This window comes from Pyrus communis, chromosome 6 (genome assembly GCF_963583255.1).
Source record: "Pyrus communis chromosome 6, drPyrComm1.1, whole genome shotgun sequence".
NCBI lineage: Eukaryota > Viridiplantae > Streptophyta > Magnoliopsida > Rosales > Rosaceae > Pyrus > Pyrus communis.
In genome coordinates this window covers 17,432,415-17,455,587 of record NC_084808.1, presented here as the reverse complement: position 1 = coordinate 17,455,587, position 23,173 = coordinate 17,432,415, and the positions used below count along the sequence as shown (strand labels likewise).

General features: G+C 34.9%; 1 protein-coding gene across 1 annotated transcript; it reads right to left on the bottom strand.

The window, feature by feature from the left end:
* Window positions 1-20,146: 20,146 nt before the first annotated feature.
* Window positions 20,147-21,007, bottom strand: LOC137736144 (uncharacterized). The gene is made up of 3 exons (XM_068475471.1): window positions 20,924-21,007; window positions 20,239-20,698; window positions 20,147-20,151 (listed from the first exon to the last, which is right to left on the bottom strand). Exons 1-3 carry the CDS (start codon window positions 21,005-21,007, stop codon window positions 20,147-20,149), a joined length of 549 nt encoding a protein of 182 aa, XP_068331572.1.
* Window positions 21,008-23,173: the final 2,166 nt, after the last annotated feature.

Genomic DNA, 23,173 nt, shown 5'->3' with positions numbered 1-23,173 from the left:
CTACGAACCGAGCATTCGAGTAGTGTACACTCTTGATTGGGCCCCTGAGATAGCGTAGACTCCCGTCTTAACGTGCGGAGGAGCCTGCACTCTTGATTAGGCCCACGGACAAGCATACATTCACGGTTGGGGCCACACTCCGATAGTCAACATGAGCAAGCTTTTAGGCGAAGTGTTCATTCGTGGTTAGGCCCGCATAGAGCATCCTCCACCTCACATCAGAGTAGGAAGCACGAAGAACGGAGAGAAATAATCACTTAGTTCAGCTTAAGCTCAACCAACAACCTGCGAAGAATTCCTTCGCCAGTTAGGAATGAACCACATGCACCTCAATCGTGGCATAGACCTGGGGCAGCCGAGAGCTTCGTTAAAATCCTCATTCCCTCCCTCCCAAACAAAGGCAAATTCAGGAAGAAGTAAAAAGATTCATGACCGAGCGATTGCACGATTTCCAATGCAACAAGGTCACTAACGAGCCACTACGATGAGACATGACCAACATAAGCAAGTCACCCTTCACAGGACGAGATCGAGTAGGCAGAGCCTCCATGCAAGTTCAGCATGCCACATTTCGCATCTTTCAAAGGAGATGAAGACCCAGAGAGACACCTAAAGCACTACCAAAACGCAATGATCCTCTATCGAAACAACAACGATCTTATGTGCAAGATATTCGCCACCATTCTACAAGGCGAGGCGCAAGATTAGTTCTACATCCTACCGCAACAATCCATCTGGAGTTTCGACGAATTTTCTTTGGTTTTCACCAAATAATATTCATCTTATCGCTCGATCAAGAAAAAGTCCTACCACTTGTTCAATGTCAAGAAAAACCCAAATGAGTCACTTTGCGACTATGTGAAGAGGTTCAAAGCAGAGAAGGCAAAGATAGTCGGATGTAACGACTCGATTGAAGGAAGATTTGTGAAAAACAAGTTCATTTGAGCAACATCAACAACATGCAATTAACAATTAAAAGGCGGAATCATGTTTATATGCACTCAAAAACAAAACTTAACCCATGAACTTCAAAGCCTAGTAGATAGGTGAACCAAGACTCAACTCAAAACAAAGTGAGTTGAGAAATAAATACCTTTGTAGATTCCCCTTTGCATAAGCAAAGGCTAATCACCCAAAGAGAGGGCCTTCATTCCTTGCATCTTAGATCCATGGATTTGGATGGATGAAAAGGTTTCTCCAAGTTCCCAAAATTGAAAACCTCTAAGTCTCCACACCAAGGCATATTGTAGAAGAAATGAGTGACCTTGGAGGAGTTTGATTGCTAGATGATCCCTCCAAGGTGGCTGAAATTTTAGAGAGAAAGGAGAGCTTGTGTTCTCATCCTTTCCCCAAAAATTACCCTTAATGAATTTTGGCTATAAAGTCATACTTATTCCTTAATTCATTTGAGTGGCAAACTTGTAAATAAGTCCAAAACCACTCCTTCTTTAACATGGGATTTATTGGGCTATTTGGGCCTTTGTGAATCATTATTCATTAAGTTGTCACACAACTTAAGTCAATGGACTTGACGTTCGAAGCCCATTGGGCCTTAAGGTCCAAAACTATCCCGAGGTCTTTTAACGAACTTATTCGTTTGATTAATAATCATATTAATTAATCCTTGCCATAAATAATTAAACCATTTAATTATTCTTACTCATCTCCGTTGAATCTTCAATCTCTACCTTACACGGTGTACGATCCATTAGGTTCCTTTTAGCGAGGCAGTGGGCGATTCAAACTCTTTCAAATCGATTGTGAATTGGAACTTACTTTCAATTCTCCCGTTAGTGATAATACACTTTTAGGGCTTCCACAAACCATGGTTGACGCCTAGCAGCATGTCATGGTTACCCAAGCTAATCAGAAGAGGTGGAGAACCTATTCAGTTTTAGGATTACAAATGCAATACGGTCTTTCTCTAATACAATACTCTTGACCACATTGTTTGGTTTGATAGTTTATTCATGTCTACTATCCAATGTGAGTCTTGTGTTTATATGATTACCTTGAATGTGATTTGGAACACATTCCTAAATCTCATTCATACTTTGGCCAAAGATTCTTAATCATATCATAGAGTATTCTCCCTCAAATAGTTTGAAGGTTAGAGATCCCTTGTTGCACATTCACTTGCCTCCATGGCTAAGTGGCTTAACCCCAACGATGCCGTGGACACCCTCCTGATGGAGTGACTTTGACATAATCAAAGATTAAGGACCTAACCACAAGACAACTGTGATGCCTCAGGTCAAAAGACTAATTTGCATTATCCCAACCATGAGTTCTCATGTGACATGAATATGAGAACTCTTCGTTGATCGTGTTCAGTGAACTCATTCTCTATTGAGCACCTACGTACTTGTCTTGATGTCACACACACCAATGACTCGAGACTAGTCACTCTCCCTGAGAGAAGACATAGCACGTACTGATCTTAACGGACTGTCAATGCCCAATTGACAATCCTATGATCAGGAACGTTTAGGATGTGTCAACGAAAGAATGGTCTCATGAATCTAACTTCTTTAGATCTCATTCTTCCAATCACATATTCCTTGGACTTATCGTTTAAGCATATAACATTTATATGAGACGGCTCAAACAATAATGTTTGCCCTTAATATTAAACTAGATTAGTTTAACATGTGAAATGTCCATAAAGTATCATCATATGATTGGTTTTAGGGCACATTTCCAACAATCTCCCACTTGCACTAAAGCCAATCAGCTTAGTCATCAGTGATGATACCTCTTCTGTAGTCATTTCATAAATGGCTGAGTAGTAGGCCTAGACAATGGATATCTATATGTTATCCATAGAAGCAACCTTGAGAATAACGACGTCACCATTATACATGATTCTCAATCATGTGGTTCAGTCTCTCATTTGAGTTCGGACCTTGATGAGACCTTGATTCCCTGGCTTGAGCTATCGCCCCATTAGTGTCATACACTTTCTGGTTGGAACCGAATAGAGAGTTCATAAATGAACTTTCCCATCCAAACAACATTGTTGTAAACTTCTATATGGCAATATATTTTGCATTCATAATGGAACACACTAAAGTCATTACTTTAATGTTTCCATCCAAATATCCTTTTAGTCATAATAAAGAGATATCTGTTCATCTCTTCATTCATAATGAAGAAATATCCAATGATGGATTAGATTCATAATCTAATACATTTACACTTCCATTACGTTACTCTAATTCTTTCTCAATTATTGAGTAATATATCCTTTAGTATTTCTCAAATACTTAAGGACTCACTTGACAGTTGCCATGGTTCTGATCCTGGGCTTGCATTGATATTGTCTTGTACCTTTCTAGGTACATCTTATATCAATGTTTTTCATACAATATGAAATACATAAATCACCTTTCTGCTTATGCATAAAGGATTCTATTTACGCATTATTTCTTTGGGAGTCAAAGGGTACATTCCCTTTGAGAAGAACAATTTCCTAGTCTCACTAGAATTGTCATTCTAATTGAAGTTTATCATCAAATGAGAAACTTCCTAGCATCTCTTGTCTATTTTAGGGATTGATATAATCCAATTATATCTTGAAATATATCATTATAGATTTCCATTCCATTATATAGACTATATCTCCCATATACATTCTATCGTTATAGAATAACTTTAACGAAGAAGTACTCTTTTCATTTCCAAAAAATTAATATATCATATATATATATATATTTAAATTTAGGAATACGATTAACTCCCACTAATCTTTTGTAAACCTAGTAAACAAAAGATTCATTTACATCTTTATGAGAAATCAAACAATTGATCTTTTCTCATAAGACGCTTATAGCTCCCACTAGCTTGCTAAGATCCATGATGGATGGATCTCTACAACTAACCTGTCTTGTGATTTATAGTTTTAGACATATATTATCAAGACTATCTTAATAATGGTTTCGGAAACCCATATTATGTCCAAACATTAAATCACCATTTAGTTGTAGCTAGCAATCTTCGAATTAATTGAAACCAAGACTACGTCAAAGATGGTTTCTTCAAAGTCAACCATTCTCTTTGAGTGTAGTCACCTTAAGCTACCAATTAGCTATGAAGGTTTCATTATTTCGGGTCAAATGGTACTTTACCATTTCCTTGAGTATATATCGTATATACACTCAATGTAGTCATAAGGATTTTCATTCTTATTTCTTTCGAATTAAGAGGTGCAACTCTATGACATAGTCATAAAGTTCAAACCATTCAACTGAGACGGTTTATAAATCATTCTGGACTACCTTGGAGCTTGTGGTATAGGAACTAGGTTGTCTTAGAAGTATATATCATATATATATGGCTAATTGATAATGTCCAACGAACTAAATCTTATTCATGTTCATTCTTCTCCTAATGGAGAAATTCATTATCTTACGATGCTATTTTCCTTGATATTTTTCAAGGAAATTAATCTAAAGTGTTACTTTTTCCTTGGATCAAATCTAAGGAGGTAAATACTTTAGACGTCTTACTCATCAACTTACATTTCTTGAATTCTTTGAAACCTTTTGCAAAGTATTCGGACTTGTGTTTATTCAAAATAAACTGTAGTCCAACCGAGAGTGATCTTCGGTGAATGTCATACAACATGAGTAGTTTTATGTTGTGGACAAGTGCCACTAACATCTAAGTGAATTAACCTCAACAACTTTGTGATTCTTTCTTCTTTCCAAAAGAATAAAGATTCGAACATTTCGCCTCTATACAATTTTAACAAGAAGGTATTGGATCCGGATCTAACGATCCAAAGCATCCATCTATGACCAACTCGTAACTTATGTTTTAGAGGTATCACAACTCAGTTGGGATTAGTCACTACCTTGCAACCTTTTGGGTTTTAAGTATCATCGTATTCTAAACAGTTAAACTACCACATCATCTCTACTATAGAGACAACCAATTAAATTACAATAATCTAATTATTGATTAATAAAGAACAATGTTTTGTCAAACAAAACATTTATCCATCTCTACTATAGTGACGGATTTAAGTTCCTTAAAATTGGAATGTAAAGACAATCTTTAGTATTTTCCAATTTCTTTGGTAGTTCATATGAGGAAGTAAGTACAATCCGCTTTCGTAGAGATCTATATTTTATTCACTTTCCGAATGTGAAGTACTTTCTCTTCTCTCATTAATCTTCTACTTTTTATTAGCACACTTTTACAACAATTGTAAAACATAGTTACTAATACAGAATCAAGCATTCAAGTAGAAGAACCAACTGTTTTGAACTATTTCAAGAACATATTACAACACCTTCGAAAGGTGTGTTCTTGACACTTGCAAGACATTTCTTGCAAATACCCCTTCCAATGTCCATCCTTTCATAAAGAAAGTTTGTTCCCTTGGAGTTATTTTGCCTTCTTCATTTGACTTCTCCTTTGACTACAATAGTCATGGTCCCTAAACTCCCACTATCTCTCTTGAAACTTATTTCAATTGTGTTATACACATCAAACAATTTGGAGAGTGTGTGGTTATTGTTCACTTTATAGTTTACAATAAACTTAGTGAACCATTAGGATAGGGACACAAAGGTGAAGTCCTTGCCTAGTTTCAGTCTCGTTAAGTGTTTTGACACTTCAACATTCAATGATTCAAAATCATCATAAGTCCATGTTGATGGACTATTTTTGTCAACCAACCATTATGTTCTCAACATAATTACAAACTTTCAAGAGTTGTTCAAGGCAACTCTCATTTCTTCATACAACAATTTGTAAGTGAAGAATCATGGCACATAAAGTGTCCATGCCCTTGTGCTTACTTCTCAAGTTCCTTGTTCGTGTAACAAAGAGACAAGCACTAGAGTTTGCATTGTCCTCTTCATGGTAGACTTATCTAACATGTTCTTCCATTGATACATTATCAATAGGAAGATTGTGAGGATGAGACTACTTAGGCACTTTTACAATCCATTCAAGACAATCTATGGGATTGTGGTACTAAGTCCGGAAATTAAAGCATTCGGCTTTTCTTTGTCAAGTTTTGGATAGCGTTTGCAAATATATTGGTAAACAAATACATAACGAATATAAATTGATTGATTTTAAGCCATTTGATTCGGGTCTTTAAATCAAATAGCACCACCCACTATTTTTGGCAAATTCCATATCCCTCATCGGAATTCGAGAGTTTTGGAGGAAACTCTTAGTAGGGTATGGGAGGCTCACTATTACCAAGCCCACCTCACGATGATACGATGTTGGCTAGCATTAATAATAATGAGAGAGTACGCTTACTCATTTGCATCTCTTGCAAGTACCAATCTTATTTAGCCTCTAGAGAATGTTGCCTCACAATGATATGATATCGGCGCCATTGCACTTAGTTAAGATATTCCCACCATGCTTAGTTCATGAAGGGGTTCAAGAATAGCCTCACAATGATATGATGTTGGCCATCCTCGTTGCCTACACTCACCTCATCATATGCGTATAGACTCCTCCTGAGTGTAAGCATGCACTTTGTACTCCCCCATGATAGGGTGAAGCCGGTGTACAAGTCACAAACGATTGGAGCCTACCACGGTGGAAGGCCACGAAGAGATATTCAAAGCATCTCTCGCTTATCAACTTAATAATGGTTTGGTTGAGGGTTTTAGGTCTCATCACATAAATATTCATTTTAATCTAATTAAAACAATTTTGATCCTATTACAACTATTGGTCCATTTGATTGATTTAGTTGTATATAATACTCCCACTAAGCTTTTAAAACGGTTTTTAAAGCAAGAGTATATGATACTACTAACATAAGGTTTGCATTCATTGATGGACTATATAGTTGCCTTAGGGCCTTAGGATGACTATGAACCTTTGATTCGATTCAACACGAGCCTAGTGTTGAATCTCGGTCTAGGGATGGTGATTGATTTTAGTTACGCGTTTAATCACATTAAGACGTGTTGTCTTATTGGGCGTTGGACCCAACTACTCCAATTTCATGCATATCGAATAAAACAAGAAAGGAGTACTTCAAAGTAAATAAGAGCTTATGCTCTTTTACAACAATTGATCAAATCAAATTACTTTAAAGTAAAGAAGAGCTTATGCTCTTTTACAACAATTGATCATATCAAATTACAACCAAAATTTAATCTACTCATTCCCATGGTTCAAACAAATTTGAAACGGCCATTCACATAGCTCAATTATCGTAGGCTTAGGTTCATAATCACCATTTCTTTAATTAATTAACGCTTTAACTAATTAAACTTGAATGCAACATTTTCATTTGGTTTTTGTATCCATAGAATTGATTTAAATGGAGCTAAATGAAATGAAAATCCAATTCTCATTTAAAGAGACAAAACAATTTTGTTCTTTACCTAATTTGGGCCAAAATGCTATGACCTCAACTTTTGGGCCATTTTGCAAAACTTAAACTTTTGGGGTCACTTTGTAAAAACACAAAAGTCCACTACTTCATGTAATTACAACTATAACCCAAAAATTTCCACAAAAGCTAAAACTTCATTAAAGGAGCAAAACAATTTGTCCTTTTAGTGATTTTGGACCTTTACGTAAAAACGTAAACTTTTGGGTCAAACTACAAATACACAAAAGTATCAAAACTTTATGTAATTGCATAAAAGCCCCACAAGGACCCTAATTGAGTAGGGTGGCCGGCCATTGAAGCAAAGTAATAAAAAAAATTTCAAAGTTTTTGTAAGTGGGGTGGGTGAAATGGAATAAATCATTACACACCTACCCACTAAAATTTCTTTAATCTTTCAAAATAAATATCTAATATATTTAAACATAAGAAATATTTCAAAACAAAAACTTTATGAAATAAATCAAAACTTTGAATCAAAACACCAAACCTTTTGTTCTTGGCAAGAACATATCAAGAACAATGAAGAACATCCATGAAAACCCATAAGAGCTCCATGAACATTCTTCACCCAAAAACATACCAAAACCACTCAAACTTAAGGGAAATAACATACAACCATATTAGGGTACATAGGGGTTCCAAAAGTCACTTTAAAACACTTTTAACAAGTCAAACAAGAACCCAAAAATCCACCCTTTGGATTTGGCCGAATTTCCCCAAAAAACATGGCACCAAATTTTAGCTCCAAAATTCATGCTCATATGAACTACATCTACAACATTTGAGATGGCAAATTTTCTAACAAAATTTACATTCAAAGAAGCAAGAATAAAGCTTGTAACAATTACAACATTCAAATCACAAACTATGAACTACAAAACCCAAAAGGATTCACCAACTACTAGACTTAGGCTCTTGATACCACTTGAAGGAAGATTTGTGAAAAACAAGTTCATTTGAGCAACATCAACAACATGCAATTAACAATTAAAAGGCGGAATCATGTTTATATGCACTCAAAAACAAAACTTAACCCATGAACTTCAAAGCCTAGTAGATAGGTGAACCAAGACTCAACTCAAAACAAAGTGAGTTGAGAAATAAATACCTTTGTAGATTCCTCTTTGCATAAGCAAAGGCTAATCACCCAAAGAGAGGGCCTTCATTCCTTGCATCTTAGATCCATGGATTTGGATGGATGAAAAGGTTTCTCCAAGTTCCCAAAATTGAAAACCTCTAAGTCTCCACACCAAGGCATATTGTAGAAGAAATGAGTGACCTTGGAGGAGTTTGATTGCTAGATAATCCCTCCAAGGTGGCTGAAATTTTAGAGAGAAATGAGAGCTTGTGTTCTCATCCTTTCCCCAAAAATTACCCTTAATGAATTTTGGCTATAAAGTCATACTTATTCCTTAATTCATTTGAGTGGCAAACTTGTAAATAAGTCCAAAACCACTCCTTCTTTAACATGGGATTTATTGGGCTATTTGGGCCTTTGTGAATCATTATTCATTAAGTTGTCACACAACTTAAGTCAATGGACTTGACGTTCGAAGCCCATTGGGCCTTAAGGTCCAAAACTATCCCGAGGTCTTTTAACGAACTTATTCGTTTGATTAATAATCATATTAATTAATCATTGCCATAAATAATTAAACCATTTAATTATTCTTACTCATCTCCGTTGAATCTTCAATCTCTACCTTACACGATGTACGATCCATTAGGTTCCTTTTAGCGAGGCAGTGGGCGATTCAAACTCTTTCAAATCGATTGTGAATTGGAACTTACTTTCAATTCTCCCGTTAATGATAATACACTTTTAGGGCTTCCACAAACCATGGTTGACGCCTAGCAGCATGTCATGGTTACCCAAGCTAATCAGAAGAGGTGGAGAACCTATTCAGTTTTAGGATTACAAATGCAATACGGTCTTTCTCTAATACAATACTCTTGACCACATTGTTTGGTTTGATAGTTTATTCATGTCTACTATCCAATGTGAGTCTTGTGCTTATATGATTACCTTGAATGTGATTTGGAACACATTCCTAAATCTCATTCATACTTTGGCCAAAGATTCTTAATCATATCATAGAGTATTCTCCCTCAAACAGTTTGAAGGTTAGAGATCCCTTGTTGCGCATTCACTTGCCTCCATGGCTAAGTGGCTTAACCCCAACGATGCCGTGGACACCCTACTGATGGAGTGACTTTGACATAATCAAAGATTAAGGACCTAACCACAAGACAACTGTGATGCCTCAGGTCAAAAGACTAATTTGCATTATCCCAACCATGAGTTCTCATGTGACATGAATATGAGAACTCTTCGTTGATCGTGTTCAGTGAACTCATTCTCTATTGAGCACCTACGTACTTGTCTTGATGTCACACACACCAATGACTCGAGACTAGTCACTCTCCCTGAGAGAAGACATAGCACGTACTGATCTTAACGGACTGTCAATGCCCAATTGACAATCCTATGATCAGGAAGGTTTAGGATGTGTCAACCAAAGAATGGTCTCATGAATCTAACTTCTTTAGATCGCATTCTTCCAATCACATATTCCTTGGACTTATCGTTTAAGCATATAACATTTATATGAGACGGCTCAAACAATAATGTTTGCCCTTAATATTAAACTAGATTAGTTTAACATGTGAAATGTCCATAAAGTATCATCATATGATTGGTTTTAGGGCACATTTCCAACATCGATAGCTAAAGCAATTTTCCAAAAATGACTCCTAGCAGACCACTCGTTATTCGGAGAATTAATCATGAAAGAAGATCAAACTCTGGCTAACTCTTTCGCTCTGGCAGAGAAGCATGCACTTTGGGACGAGTTTTGCCGATGCACATTCAAGACAAATTCGAGCGATCTTGAATATGAAGTCCCCCACTACTCTGAAAGAGAATCAAGGTCTGACTGGACGAGTAGCCACATCTAAAGTAGCAATAAGCTCTACCATTATACGAGAAAAGTTGGGGCTCGACTACCTGTATTCCATATTTCAAAAGTTTTCCTCAATGCTACCAGAAATTCAAAAGCTAACTTTGGTAATAGTTGTTGCAATCCGGAAGCTCAAGTTTTACTTTCAGATGCACACGGTCATCCACATGACGTACTATTTCGCCCAATCCAGACACGCGATGATAAAGGCGTAGACATTCGCGGATGCAAAGTTTTTAGACGAACGCAATAACTCGGCCCAAAAGGCATGCCAATGGCAGACAGATACTGGAAGGAAACACTCGAAAGTAAGTTTTGTCCTCGTCGCCCCAAAAGATTCTACATATGAGCAACATGTACTGGCAGTTCAACACCATCTCCTGTTACGTGTCACACAGCCCCAACCAGCCCTTACTCCATAATTCAACTCTAAAGCGGCCCGATACCTGTAGTTGAGCATTTCCTTTTATGTGTAACATGGCCCCAACTCTATGGCTCCCTACCGCGTCTTCACGCCTAGCTTAGGTGACCCAACAAAGCGACTTAACAATACTCCGGAGGCAGCCGAGCATGCCTTAGCCATGTCTACTTCGCTCGATGGAGACTTCTGGCATTTTCACGTCAACAGCGCATCCAACTACAAAGGCTCGAACGCAAGCATGGTCCTTGTCACCCTAAATGGTTCGATGCTCGAGCAGGCGATCACTCTAGGCTTCAAAGCATCCAACAACGAAGTAGAGTACTAGGCCCTACTAGCAGGCCTCCGAATGGCAAAAGACTTGGCAGTGAAAAAGCTCACAATTCATTCTAATTCCCAGTTAATCACTAGCCAGACTACTTGAGGCATTTTAGACTTACACCCTTACTCAAGTTCTGCAGGCAGACAAAGCTCTTGGCCTTGATCTAAGATGTTGTTTGTTTTGTAGGTGCAATTTTGTCCAAGAACAAGGAGGAAAAAATTTGCATCCATAATAAACAAAGGGAAGCAAAGAGAAAAGGGAAGTTCCAAGATCCGATTAGTGCACAAATTGCTACCGGTTTGCAAGATTGATCGAAAGCCATAACTGATGCAGGACAGAACCAAGGGTATCGAGGATAGTGGAATAGATAACTTGGGATTCGCTAACCAAGGGTATCGAGGAAAGTGGAATAGATAACCTGGGATTCGCTCAACCAGGGGCAATAGAGCTTGCTCACGTTGCTAATCGTAGATTCACTCACACGACCAAGCCAAATGCTTGATTTTAGAAGGAGAAACAACTCACTTTAAATGCACAAAGCAAATAATATTTTAATTCATTCAAGTCTTCCATTCAAGACTTCCTAGTACAATATTTATAAGGGTTTACAAATTAATTGACCTCAGGTTTCTACAACACCTTTACAACTTCCAAAATAGCTTAAAAAATTCCCAAATAATTAAAATACAAAACCTTCGTTATTCCAAAGCATATTAAGGGTTTCAAATTGTTTTCTTCAAGGCCTGCCTCCTGCATCAATAACTCTTGGGAGGAAAAAGCGGCCCAAATGCGTTTGGTCATTACGCACGAAGGGAATAGGGATCAAGAAAGGTTCAAAAGTAATTTAATGATGGAAGACCTTAACAAATACACTCCAGAGAGGAAGAAGTTCTTACATGATAAGCAAAAGGAAATTTTGTGAAGGCATGCCACAAGGAGTATATTTCAAGATGATGGTTCATCTCAAGGCTATATCCCAAGTCCACCACCAAGTTAAGATTGTGGATATCATTATTAAGTTTATGTAGCTTATGAATTATCGATTGTATTAAGTTTATGTGGTTTATTAATTGTCGTTTGTATTAAGTTTCATGTATCGATTTAGTGATTTTTCAATATTTATCGGAATTTAAATATTTTTAGGTTAAAATGTTTATAAAATTAATTTAGGATAGTCTACATAATTTTTTTAAAAAAGTTAATTTAAAAAAAAAAGCCTAAATTCATTTTTTAATAATCTGGGGCTAAAATTTTAGGCCTGAAGAATTAGAGCAGAAGAGCTGTTTCTAGGTTCAAACCTAAATTTTCGGGACTAAAAATTTTAGGTTTTAGGCCAATGGTTAGAGATGGTCTAATCCATTTTACATCATGTAACTTTTCAGTTTTTGAAAGAACTTTTTTTTTTTTTTTTTTTTTTTTTTGAAACTAAAACTAAAAAAAACTAAATTAATTTAATCACCATTAGTAATACAACAGACTTCCTTGAACCTATTTGACCATCATAAGTTGGTCCAATACTATTAGTTTTTTTTGCCTTCTAAATTGCTTTCTGGTTCTTTTTCTTATTAATTGTACAACAATAATATCTTGTTTGATCATTTAGTCTCTTTATGGAATTTAACTTATGCAATATAAATAAATAAAAAGCTTAGCCCACATAATAAAAGAATCCTAACTCCGTCCTTGCAAACGACGAATAGTTTTTGTTCGTAAAAATATCTAATTCGAAATCAGCTTCACGATCCACATGTAAAATCAAATCACTACAAAATAAAATACTGAGAATAAGTAGTCTAAATTACACTTTCTTACTAGGTTTAGGCGAATGATCAAATCTTAAGATAAGATTATATATGCCAGAACATTGTTTAATGGTCAAATGTTAAGATAACATTATATAGGCAAATGATCAAATCTTCAAATTAGCCATAAATAAATCGAAGGCAAAGGCCAACCACATCTCTGAGTGAGTTTGTTAATGATAATAATGGTCCACAAGAAATGATTAATGGAAGATTATTTATATCATAACAGCACTTGTGGCAGTTCCTTAAGAACAGTTTTTTTATTTTATCATTCAGATTAGGAAGGATTTATTTGACTTTCACTTCAATAATACTATATATATATGTGAGGGTGTCAAGTGTCGATGTAAATTTTCGCTGTCTTCAGTCTTGACGAAAATGAATGCCAATTGATCTCCGATGCTTAAGTTAGTCTCCCTAAAAAGAGTGAGTGTTTAGGGTTTTTTGTGTATAGAAAGGCTCTCCCCTGTTTTTGGTGGAGGAATGAGGTATTTATAGGGAGTATGGCCGACCTTTAGGGTAGGATTTGGTGAGAATATTTCCAAGATGGTGTGTAAATAATATCTTGGAATAATTGTGAAGATATCCCAAATTAAATGTGATTGGGATTACTTACTTAAAAAAGTTTGTTTTCAATTAGGAATGCATTAAAAATAGGATTTAGTAATTAATCTTATCTTCAATACCCTTGACTTTTTCTTGCCACGAGCAGGGAGCATTCAGCAGTCATAGTCTGCTGCTTGCATGTCCTAAGATGTTGAACTGCACATGGGATACCCTGCTCATTTAATAAGGCAATCTTGTCTTTCTAGGCTAAAAGTCCACGTGTCGCCTCCAGGATTTTTGGGATTATTTTTGGCTCCACGTGAAGGTTAAAGGGTTCCACATTGGTGAAAGGAGAAACACTGCAAAAGTTTATAAGTAAGTTGGGCGTCACAATATTGCCAATTAACTTTATGGTAGAACCTCAACTTCCTTCATTTGTAATAAAACGCACACACCGGTGCTTAATTAACAATACACTAAATTACAACGGTAATAATTGTACATATAAAGCAAGGTATAGACTTGATATAGCGAAGGAATCAAAGATTGTCAATCATCACAAGGTGGCCTAGTGGTTGGAGACAAATTTTAGGCCCATATTTTACAAGACATGTTCTTGAATCGATTTCTAATGATAGTGAATCACACAATGGTGACCAGAAAAGGTTGAAAAGCCTATATGAGTCTTATCGACCTCCAACAATAGATTACCGTGACGAAACCTCGAGCTGATCCTTTTTTCATAAAAGAAACAAAGGAATCAAATATTGTATTATGTTTGGATTGATAAGGACATTTAAAGACATAAAAAAACTTTTAAATTAATTGTTATAAATGTACTATAACAACAGTACTAATTAACTACCGATCAACTGCTAAAGCACTGCAAATGTTCTACAATAATACTTTCAATGGCATGCATCTAGGCTTAGTCTGTGTATGGAATAGATTATGGGATAGCACCTCTATGCGTTCTTTTGGTTGATATATCAACTCTAATAAACTCTCCTTAATCGTTTTGTCCTTTGTTATCACTCAAATGACCCACTAGTTCCTCATTTTGATCTCTGAGTTTCAAAATTGATCAATGTAGTTCCCAACTTGTGTTGGAAATTATATATTATAATATGAAATATTGTAATATATAATTTTAATAATTGAATGAAAAATATTGTTAACCAATTTCTTAGAAAGGTTATGTTGTTTAGGTGTATTCCCTTAATAAGTGATGTATATTTATAAATGAAAAGTTACATCTCTTTAATAAATAGACATTGGATTCTATATAAACCCATGAAAACATTGGTATTAAATATAAAAAAAATTAGAGTTAATTTTTACTCTTAATAGGGTTTCCCCACTTTGTTTCTCTCATGTTTCATGTGTCAAGTTCCGAGTCGTGTCTTGAGAATACAGAATATATAAAGTTCGCCAGAGTCTGAAGATTGAAGTTCTTTGACTTTGGATTATATATTGTTGAATCCTGGGAGATGGACGCCTACCGAACTACAAGCACAAGAGTAGGGGCGAAATTCTATCTTTAGGACATTCCATTTATGCAAGCCTCAATCTCCAAGTTTGTCAGTTATTCTAACTTTCTCTCTAGTTGTTTATATTAATCTCATATATAATTGATGTTGTGAATTTCTTTATGATTATTATCATTGAAATTATATTGTTATTTTTCATATTTTCTAATATTGCTTCAACAACTTGCACTGTTGCGCATCATTGTAATCCTTCCGTTTTGTAACTCCATGGACCAAAATGAGGATTTGGCTGGATCTCTCAATGACTTTTTCTTTTAAAAATATAGTTAATGGAGTTAATTTCTAACCGAGTAATAATCTACAAACCAAATCAGCAGTTTATATCATACAACTCAGTGCTAAATCTATGCTTAGTATTGGACATTTTAACTTACCTCTTTCTAAGAAAAAATTTCCCTTAAAAACCAAATAAGCACTAAGAGCTTATGGTTAGAGAGAAAACGTACATACAATGTGAATATCACTTTTAGCATAGATTATACACGCGCTCATATCCCTTATGAATTATTATGGTTAAGTAGTGGTATTACGTAGTGTAACCATCATAATTCATATCCCTTATGAATTATTATGGTTACACTAAAAGCCCCTTCCTACCACAATAATTCATCCTCATATTGGTTATGCATACGTCGTCGACTTATTTCCTCTGTTGAATGGCAAGTTAGTATTATGTATTTCTGTCCACAACAGGATTAAGGTCCACTCGAACAATTGTAAAATGATAAATAAAAATTACTACGGAATATAGGAGTACGTACAAATAAAATACAATCAAACAATGAAGTTCTTATCTTTCAAATGAGCAGTGCATGAATTAACTGATGATAACTTGTTATTCAAACAAACTTAAGCCTTCTAAGTAACAGAACATGTCAACTAGATTTTTTTAAATGAAAAACACGAGGATGATATCTTATAAATATTTAACAACGAAATTTATTGTTTTTTTTTTTTATCAAACGAAATTTGTTGTTTTAATAAAATTTTGCACATGACACTTGGTTTTTTTTTTTTTTTTTCTTTTGTGCGTTTACCACTCAAACTAGGAAAAGAAGAGTAAATTTAATATAAGTCGAATTTTGTAATTCATTATGTTTTATTCACTATGTTGGGTTATGTCCATTCATTGATTATCCACATAAATTTATTTTCATTAAATTGTGGTAAATGACATCTCTTATTTAATGGATTATTTAGGAACAATTAAGCTAAGGGAGAGATGATGGACTTAGCCTCATAATTGGCTAGCAATTAATGTTGTTCAAATTCGCCTTTGGTGAAAATCGAACCTAAGACCTCTCACTTACAAGTAGGTCTGGCAAACGGATCGTGTTTTCGGTGTTTCGTGTCGTTTTTGTGTAAAACATGTTATCTTAACGGGTCCTTAACGGGTTAGGTCACTTTACCCAACAGGTAAAATGACCCAACCCGTTATGACCCGTTAAGAAAAACATTTTTTTTCTTCTTAAATTTGCAGATACCATATTACCATATAAATATTATTTCAAAACATAAAAACATATTTGTCGTTAAATACTACATCTACACTCCAAAATAATAGCCTAATAAAAAAGCACCAATACACTAATAATCTACTATAAAAATATCAAAAGTGCAAGAATACGCTAAATAAAAGAGAAGTTTACTGAAATAATTACGAAAATAAATAAAATAATAGTACTATACCATATCAAAATATATTACCTTCTTTTCCAAACTTTTAAAAGGAAAACTAATGAAAATGACTTGAAAACTTTGAGTTTTAACGGCAATGACAAAATAAAGGGTAAAGTGAATAGTACCAGGATTGACTTTTTAGCGTAAAAATGTGGTTTTTCGTTAAATTAAACAGTACCAGAAACTTTTCGTTAAAGTTCCCATTTTTTAAATTTAGTTTAATATATACATATATATATATATATATTTATATATATATATATATATATATATAATTATATGTACATGATTGTATATATAATTAGGCTAAATAGCCCAAAATGGTCATTGAGATTTGCATAACACATCAATTTGGTCCCTGAGATTGAAAATCAATAGAAATGGTCTCTAAGATTGTCCACCATCCATCATTTTGGTCATTCCGTTAAAAACTCCGTCAAGTGTCCTCGAGCTCTTGGCTGGAAGTTTGGGCAATTTTCAAAGCTTTGTAACTCAATCGTTTCTTAATCAAATTTGACCCATAATATATCAAAATGAAGATATGAAAGTGTAGAACAAGATTATATCTATTTGGAAGGCCAATGGTTGCCAGAGATGGCCGTAAAATAGCCTCAAATGTGATTGGTCTGCTGGAAAACTGGAAAACTCGCCGAAAACTGGGTAAAATTTAAATGTTCATAACTTCTTCAATACTCAATGAAATCAAGTGATTTAAAAATAAAACTCATACTAATCGACGAGATGAAGAGAATGGTACCTTTCTTGATGGCTAATTCATCGTATTTTGGACGGAAAATGGCTCAAAAGTGGCTAACTATTATCGAGTTAGTCACTTTCGCGCTGTTTTCTAGCCAAACCACTGATACTTAGCCGTCGACAAAGATACCATTCTCTTCGTCTCATCGAGAAGTATGATTTTTGTTTTGAATCACTTTATTTCGTTGAGTATTGAAGAAGTTATGAATGTTTAAAGTTTACCCAGTTTCCGACGAGTTTTCCAGTTTTCCCACGGACCAATCAACTTTGAGGCTATTTTCTGGCCATCTTTGGCAACCATTGGGCTTCCAAATAGGTGTAATCTTGTTCTATACTTTCCTATTTTCATTTTAATGTATAATGGGTTGAATTTGGTTAAGAAACGATTGAGTTACGAAGCTTTGAAAATTGCCCAAACTTTCAGCCAAGAGCTCCGTGACACTTAACTGAATTTTTAACGGAATAACCAAAATGATGGATGGTGGACAATCCCAGGGACCATTTCTATTGATTTTCAATCTCAGGGACCAAAGTGATGTGTTATGCAAATCTCAGAGACTATTTTGGCTATTTAGCCATATAATTATAATAGTATTTGTGGGGGTACAAAATGATTAAATAAACATTTTGCTTATTGTGCATTACGTTACCCACATGTATACCTGGACCAACTCGTTATCTTAACAGGTGCTTATCGGGTTATCCGATAACGATCCGATTCGTTATCATGTCAACTCGATAACCTGTTACTTTTGTGTCGTTTTGTGTCGGACTAACGGGTTGTATCAGAAATTGTCAGGCCTACTTACAAGTGAAGAGGAATACCACTAGACTATAGTACTAAGTGACAAAACTTTTTTTTAGTACATCAATATTTTTACACTATAAGGAGGAAGAGTTTGGCTAAGCCACACAATAGCAAGTGACGTCATGATTTTTTTTTATAATTATCTTTACATTTACAAGTTTACCTTTCTATTATTGAAAAATAAGTCTCTATATTCATATTTTTCTTTCGTCTACTTTTTCTTCTTGGTCATTTTTTTCTCATTTCCTTCTCCTTCATACCCGTGTCTATCTTTCTCTCTCTCTCCTCCTCCTTCTTCGTCATTTTCACTCTCTTTCTCTATCTCCTCCTTCTTCCTACCTTTCTCTCTCACCTCATCCTTCTTCGTCTTTGCCTCTCCTATTTCTTCTTTATCCTTCTTTCTCCCTTCTCTTTTTCTTCTTCATATTGTTCACTAGATTTATGAGTTTTATTAGAACAATTGAGATTTTAGATTTTTATTTTTATTTTGTATTTTTTTTTAAATGTTTGATTGATTTGGATGTATGAATTTTGAAATTGATCTTGCATAACTGCTGAAAATTTTGAAATTGATCTTGCATAAATGCTGGAATTGTGAAATTAATCTTGTAGAAGTGCTGGAACTTTGACACTGATCTAGCAGAAGTGCTGAAATTTTGAAATTGATCACGCCGAAGTGCAAAAAATTTGAAATTGATCTTACATAAGTGATGGAATTTTGAAACTGAACTTACAGAAGTGCATGAATTATGAAACTGATATTGCATAAAATGTTGAAATTGATCTTGCAAAAATTCATTTATATCGATCTAAAATTAGTTTGAAGTTTTTATAGATGATGTCGGTTTGTAGTTTTGTCTTGGTTAAGTAATAAGTCTACTAGATCTTCTCTCTCCTTGAAATGATTCAAAACTAATGAAGTTCTATGAAATGTATTTTGTGTTTTTGTATTTATTGGTAAAGCTCCCTATCATAATTTTACTATTAAAGATAAGAATTAAATTATTTCTCATTCATAACTCTTTCTGCACCCCGTGTGTTGAGGGGTATGAATTATGATATGGGCTTTTACTGCTTGGTGTCTGCATGTCATAAATTTACGATGTACCTTGTGCACCTTAAACGAGCAAAAATGTACAGGTTCATTGTGTTAAATAATCAATGTTGTAGGAAATACACACATATACACACACACAAATATACACAGACTAGTATGAGTTTTGTAAATGTATGAAGATTAAATGTCTTTGAACTATTTTCACGGTTGATAGTTAGATTGAGTTTTATTTATTTTTTCTGTATATTCTATCTCTACCACATGTTGAATGTATTTAATCAAATTATGGTGTAGGTATCATATATGATGACTTAGAAATTTTTATTAACTATTTTTTTAGGAAAGTGGCTAGATCTTCATATTTAAATATTTAAATTAAAAATATGAATAAAGATGCATAAATCCAAAAGTTTAATTAAATTAGATAAATAAAACATTGGACTAAATCCAATATCAGTTCAAATTTAAGACCTAAATCAAAATACCCCTTATGAAAGTTTGACGACCCGTGTTGCATGATATAACATTTTGTAGTCAATCTCATCAATTCACAAGCAGAATGAAAGTGAAAAACAACAATCAACTCATCACTCATTTAAATCATGTTTATCACATACAATTGGATTGGTTGATTAGGGTTTTTTTTTTTTTTTTTTAATTTCTTTCAAAGATTAGGGTTGTTCAATAATTAACGGTACACAAACAAAAACGTAAAACCATTAAGTTGTTTAACTTTAAGTTTTTGTTTCATACATTCTCTTAATTTCTCCCTCATCCCTCCCTTTACCCACTTTCATCCTTTTTTTCCTTAATATAAACTTGCCTTCTATCTCTAGTTCAAAAAATTGAAGAAGAAATGATTTTCACTCTGAAATTCGTGAAATACTTAGGTTGAACAGTGTGATAAGTCAAAACAAAAATGCCATTAACATTAACCAAAGTTGAGGTGATTTACCTTCTGTCAGGTTATTGAAGAGGGGTGAACGCCCAAGAACTGTAATGTCATTTTGGGATCCAGGGACTCCAAAGAAAGTATGCCAAATCCATGTGTTATACGAGGCAACCGCCTCTAACACAATAGTTGGCTTTCTCGACCTTCCGCTAAAGCCTCTTTGCCATCTGGTGGGACAGTTCTTCCAATTCCAATGCATCCAGTCTAATGGCCTTACCATGCCCGAAAACCCACGGTCTTCAGCTTTGAGAATGAGACGATCCAGATCTTCTTGATTTGGCTCGCGGAGGTACTTCGCTTTGTAAAGCTGAACAATTGTGTTACAAAATTCAACAAGAGTATCAAGGTATGTAGACTCAGACATACCAAGGGTTTCATCCATCGAATCAGTTGGGGAACCATAGGCCATCATTCTAACCTTCTGATGAGGTGAGAAACCAGGGCGACCTTCTTTGTCCAGATCCTATTGAAAGTATGGATTGACATGTTGGACATCATGAAGTAAACGCTCAAAGACATGACGTCTTATCCGGAAGCGACGTCTGAAATCATCTTTTGTGTATATCGAGTTGGCATTGAAGTAGTTGTTCATCAGATTGGCATGCGTCATCGCTCTGTTTCGTGGTTTGTAAGAGTGATTAGCAACAGAGCCACCCCATTAAGGTTGTTCCTTAGTTGGCTGACACACCATGGCCGCAGCTATGGCTGCCACATATTGTGTGTTGCGCCATGCTTCATTTTCGTCATCAGACTCCTCATCTTCTTGTCTCATATGTGCCTATTTTTCTTCCAATTCGGAATTGGATGAGGACCCCCAGTTGGAATTCGAAGAGGATCCAAAGTTGGAATCCATTGTAAACTTGAATTGAAAGAGATTGAATTCAAAGGTGTGTGAATTATAGCCCAATATCCACCCTATTTATAGCCAAGAAAAATTCAAATCGTCAGCTACCCATTGGATTTGAATTTGAATTTTTTTCGGCCAAAATTTAAAAAAAAATATTAAAAAATTCTCAATTTTTTCCTATAAATTTAAGTCATTGTAGTTTTTAAATTTAATTTGTAGTTTTTTAATTTAAGTTGTAGTTTTTAAATTTAAATAATAAATTATGTTTGGCCCTATGACCCTCGGTTGGAGACGATTTTTTGTGACAGGGCTAAAACGAGCCCTATGGCCATTTGGCCCTCGGTTGGAGATGGTAAGAAATATGGCCCTGCACTGTTCATTAAAATATTAATTTCTTGGAGGGCTAGAGGGCTAAAATGAGCCCTCTAGCGCTCCTTCGGTTGGAGATAGTCTAATGGTGGAACTATCGTGTCCCACTCAACAAGGTTCAATGTATATTTGTGAGTAAAGAGGAACTTATATGACACATATATTGTTATTGTGTTGTATTGTGTCAATAAGTCAATAATACAACAAGGATAATGCTTCTGTCCCCCCATAAGAGACCTTACTTGTCCTCTCCACTTAAGATTAACGAACTTTTATTGTTGGAACATCATAATTGGAAATGTTTATTCTCTTTATCAAAACATCATCTCATGCAATAGATAATTCAATTTGGAGATTGTTTAGTCATCCATATGTATTAAACTAATCAACAGTTTTATTAACAAGTAGCATTCTCATGATGAATCATCTATTTTGTTTTATACATATGAATGACTAAAAAATTTCCAAATTGAATAACGTTTTGTATATATCGTTGTTGTTTTAAGGTCAATCTATTCACTTGTCTAGATAATATTTTTCCTTGTTCGCTAATAAATCGACTGATTAAACTCATGTTTCTATAATCAATTCGATCCACCGATTGGATCGAAGGCAAACGCCTACAAAAAGTAATCTTTAAATGATCATGTTGAAAATGAATAATGTTCGGACAATAAAAGTTTGTTAATCGTTAGTAAGAGGACAAGTATGTCCCCTCGTAGGGAAACACAATCATTGTCCATACAGAAATATGTGTAAACTTTCTTTCACATAACATTAACATACAAAGTCGTAATAATAGAGTCCTGGTGTTATAGAACTCATTAGTATTAGTACGTAAGAAGTGCACTGCTAGCTCTTGAGTCCTGAATGTATATGATCGTCCGTAGAGTGGAGTGGATTGTGTAATAATTATTCAACGAAGTGACCCACATCGATTTAGTCCCCTATTGTTTGTATTCACCTCAGCATCTTTGTGGACGATTTAATTTCATGAAATGATGACATATAGAGGGCCACCTAGCGCAGGGGGTCCATATATATCATCCCATGGAAAAAGGTTAATTTGATAAGGTGAAGATGAGACACCACTCAGGAAAATTTCCGAGTAAGTGATCAAAGCAGGGAATTAAATCAGTGGATTAGCCCCAGTTGAAATTAGTATTACTACTAAATGTCAAAGATTTGCGATTGAGATGTTCAGATAATTACTGATAAGACACAAGCTAATCAGAGAAAAAATAAAGAAAGATAATGTGAATACATAATTGACCTCTACATATAGAAATGAAAAAAGGACAGAGATATTATATTACGTGGGTACATTATGTATACGATATAATGGCAGAGCCAGAATTTCAAATAATGGGGTCATGATTTCGACCAAAAAAACTTTAATGGACTATTAACAGCTTACCAACATCTGCTGAAGGCTTATGCCAATATATGTCAACAACTACTATGATACATATGTCGAGACTTGTCAAAGATGACCACAGGAAATTGAAAAGTAATGTGGAAGACTGCCAATGCTTGTCAACTAAGGCATTTCATCGAGTACTTGATGTGCACAATAGAGTTGCAAACAAGAAGAGAGAAAGGAAGACATGATGATATAAAAAATAGAAGAAGAATTAGGAGAATGAGGTAGTTTAGTTTGCTAAAGCTGTTAATAGGGTCAAATACAATACATAAACAAATGTACATAGAATTTTTTTAAGT

Bases quoted from the DNA above. Each gene is read 5' to 3' on its own strand.
- LOC137736144 (XM_068475471.1), bottom strand. From the start codon at position 21,007: ATGAGACAAGAAGATGAGGAGTCTGATGACGAAAATGAAGCATGGCGC. The intron at 20,699-20,923 runs GTGTGTCAGCCA...TACTTTCAATAG, and splicing joins CAGCCATAGCTGCGGCCATG to GATCTGGACAAAGAAGGTCG.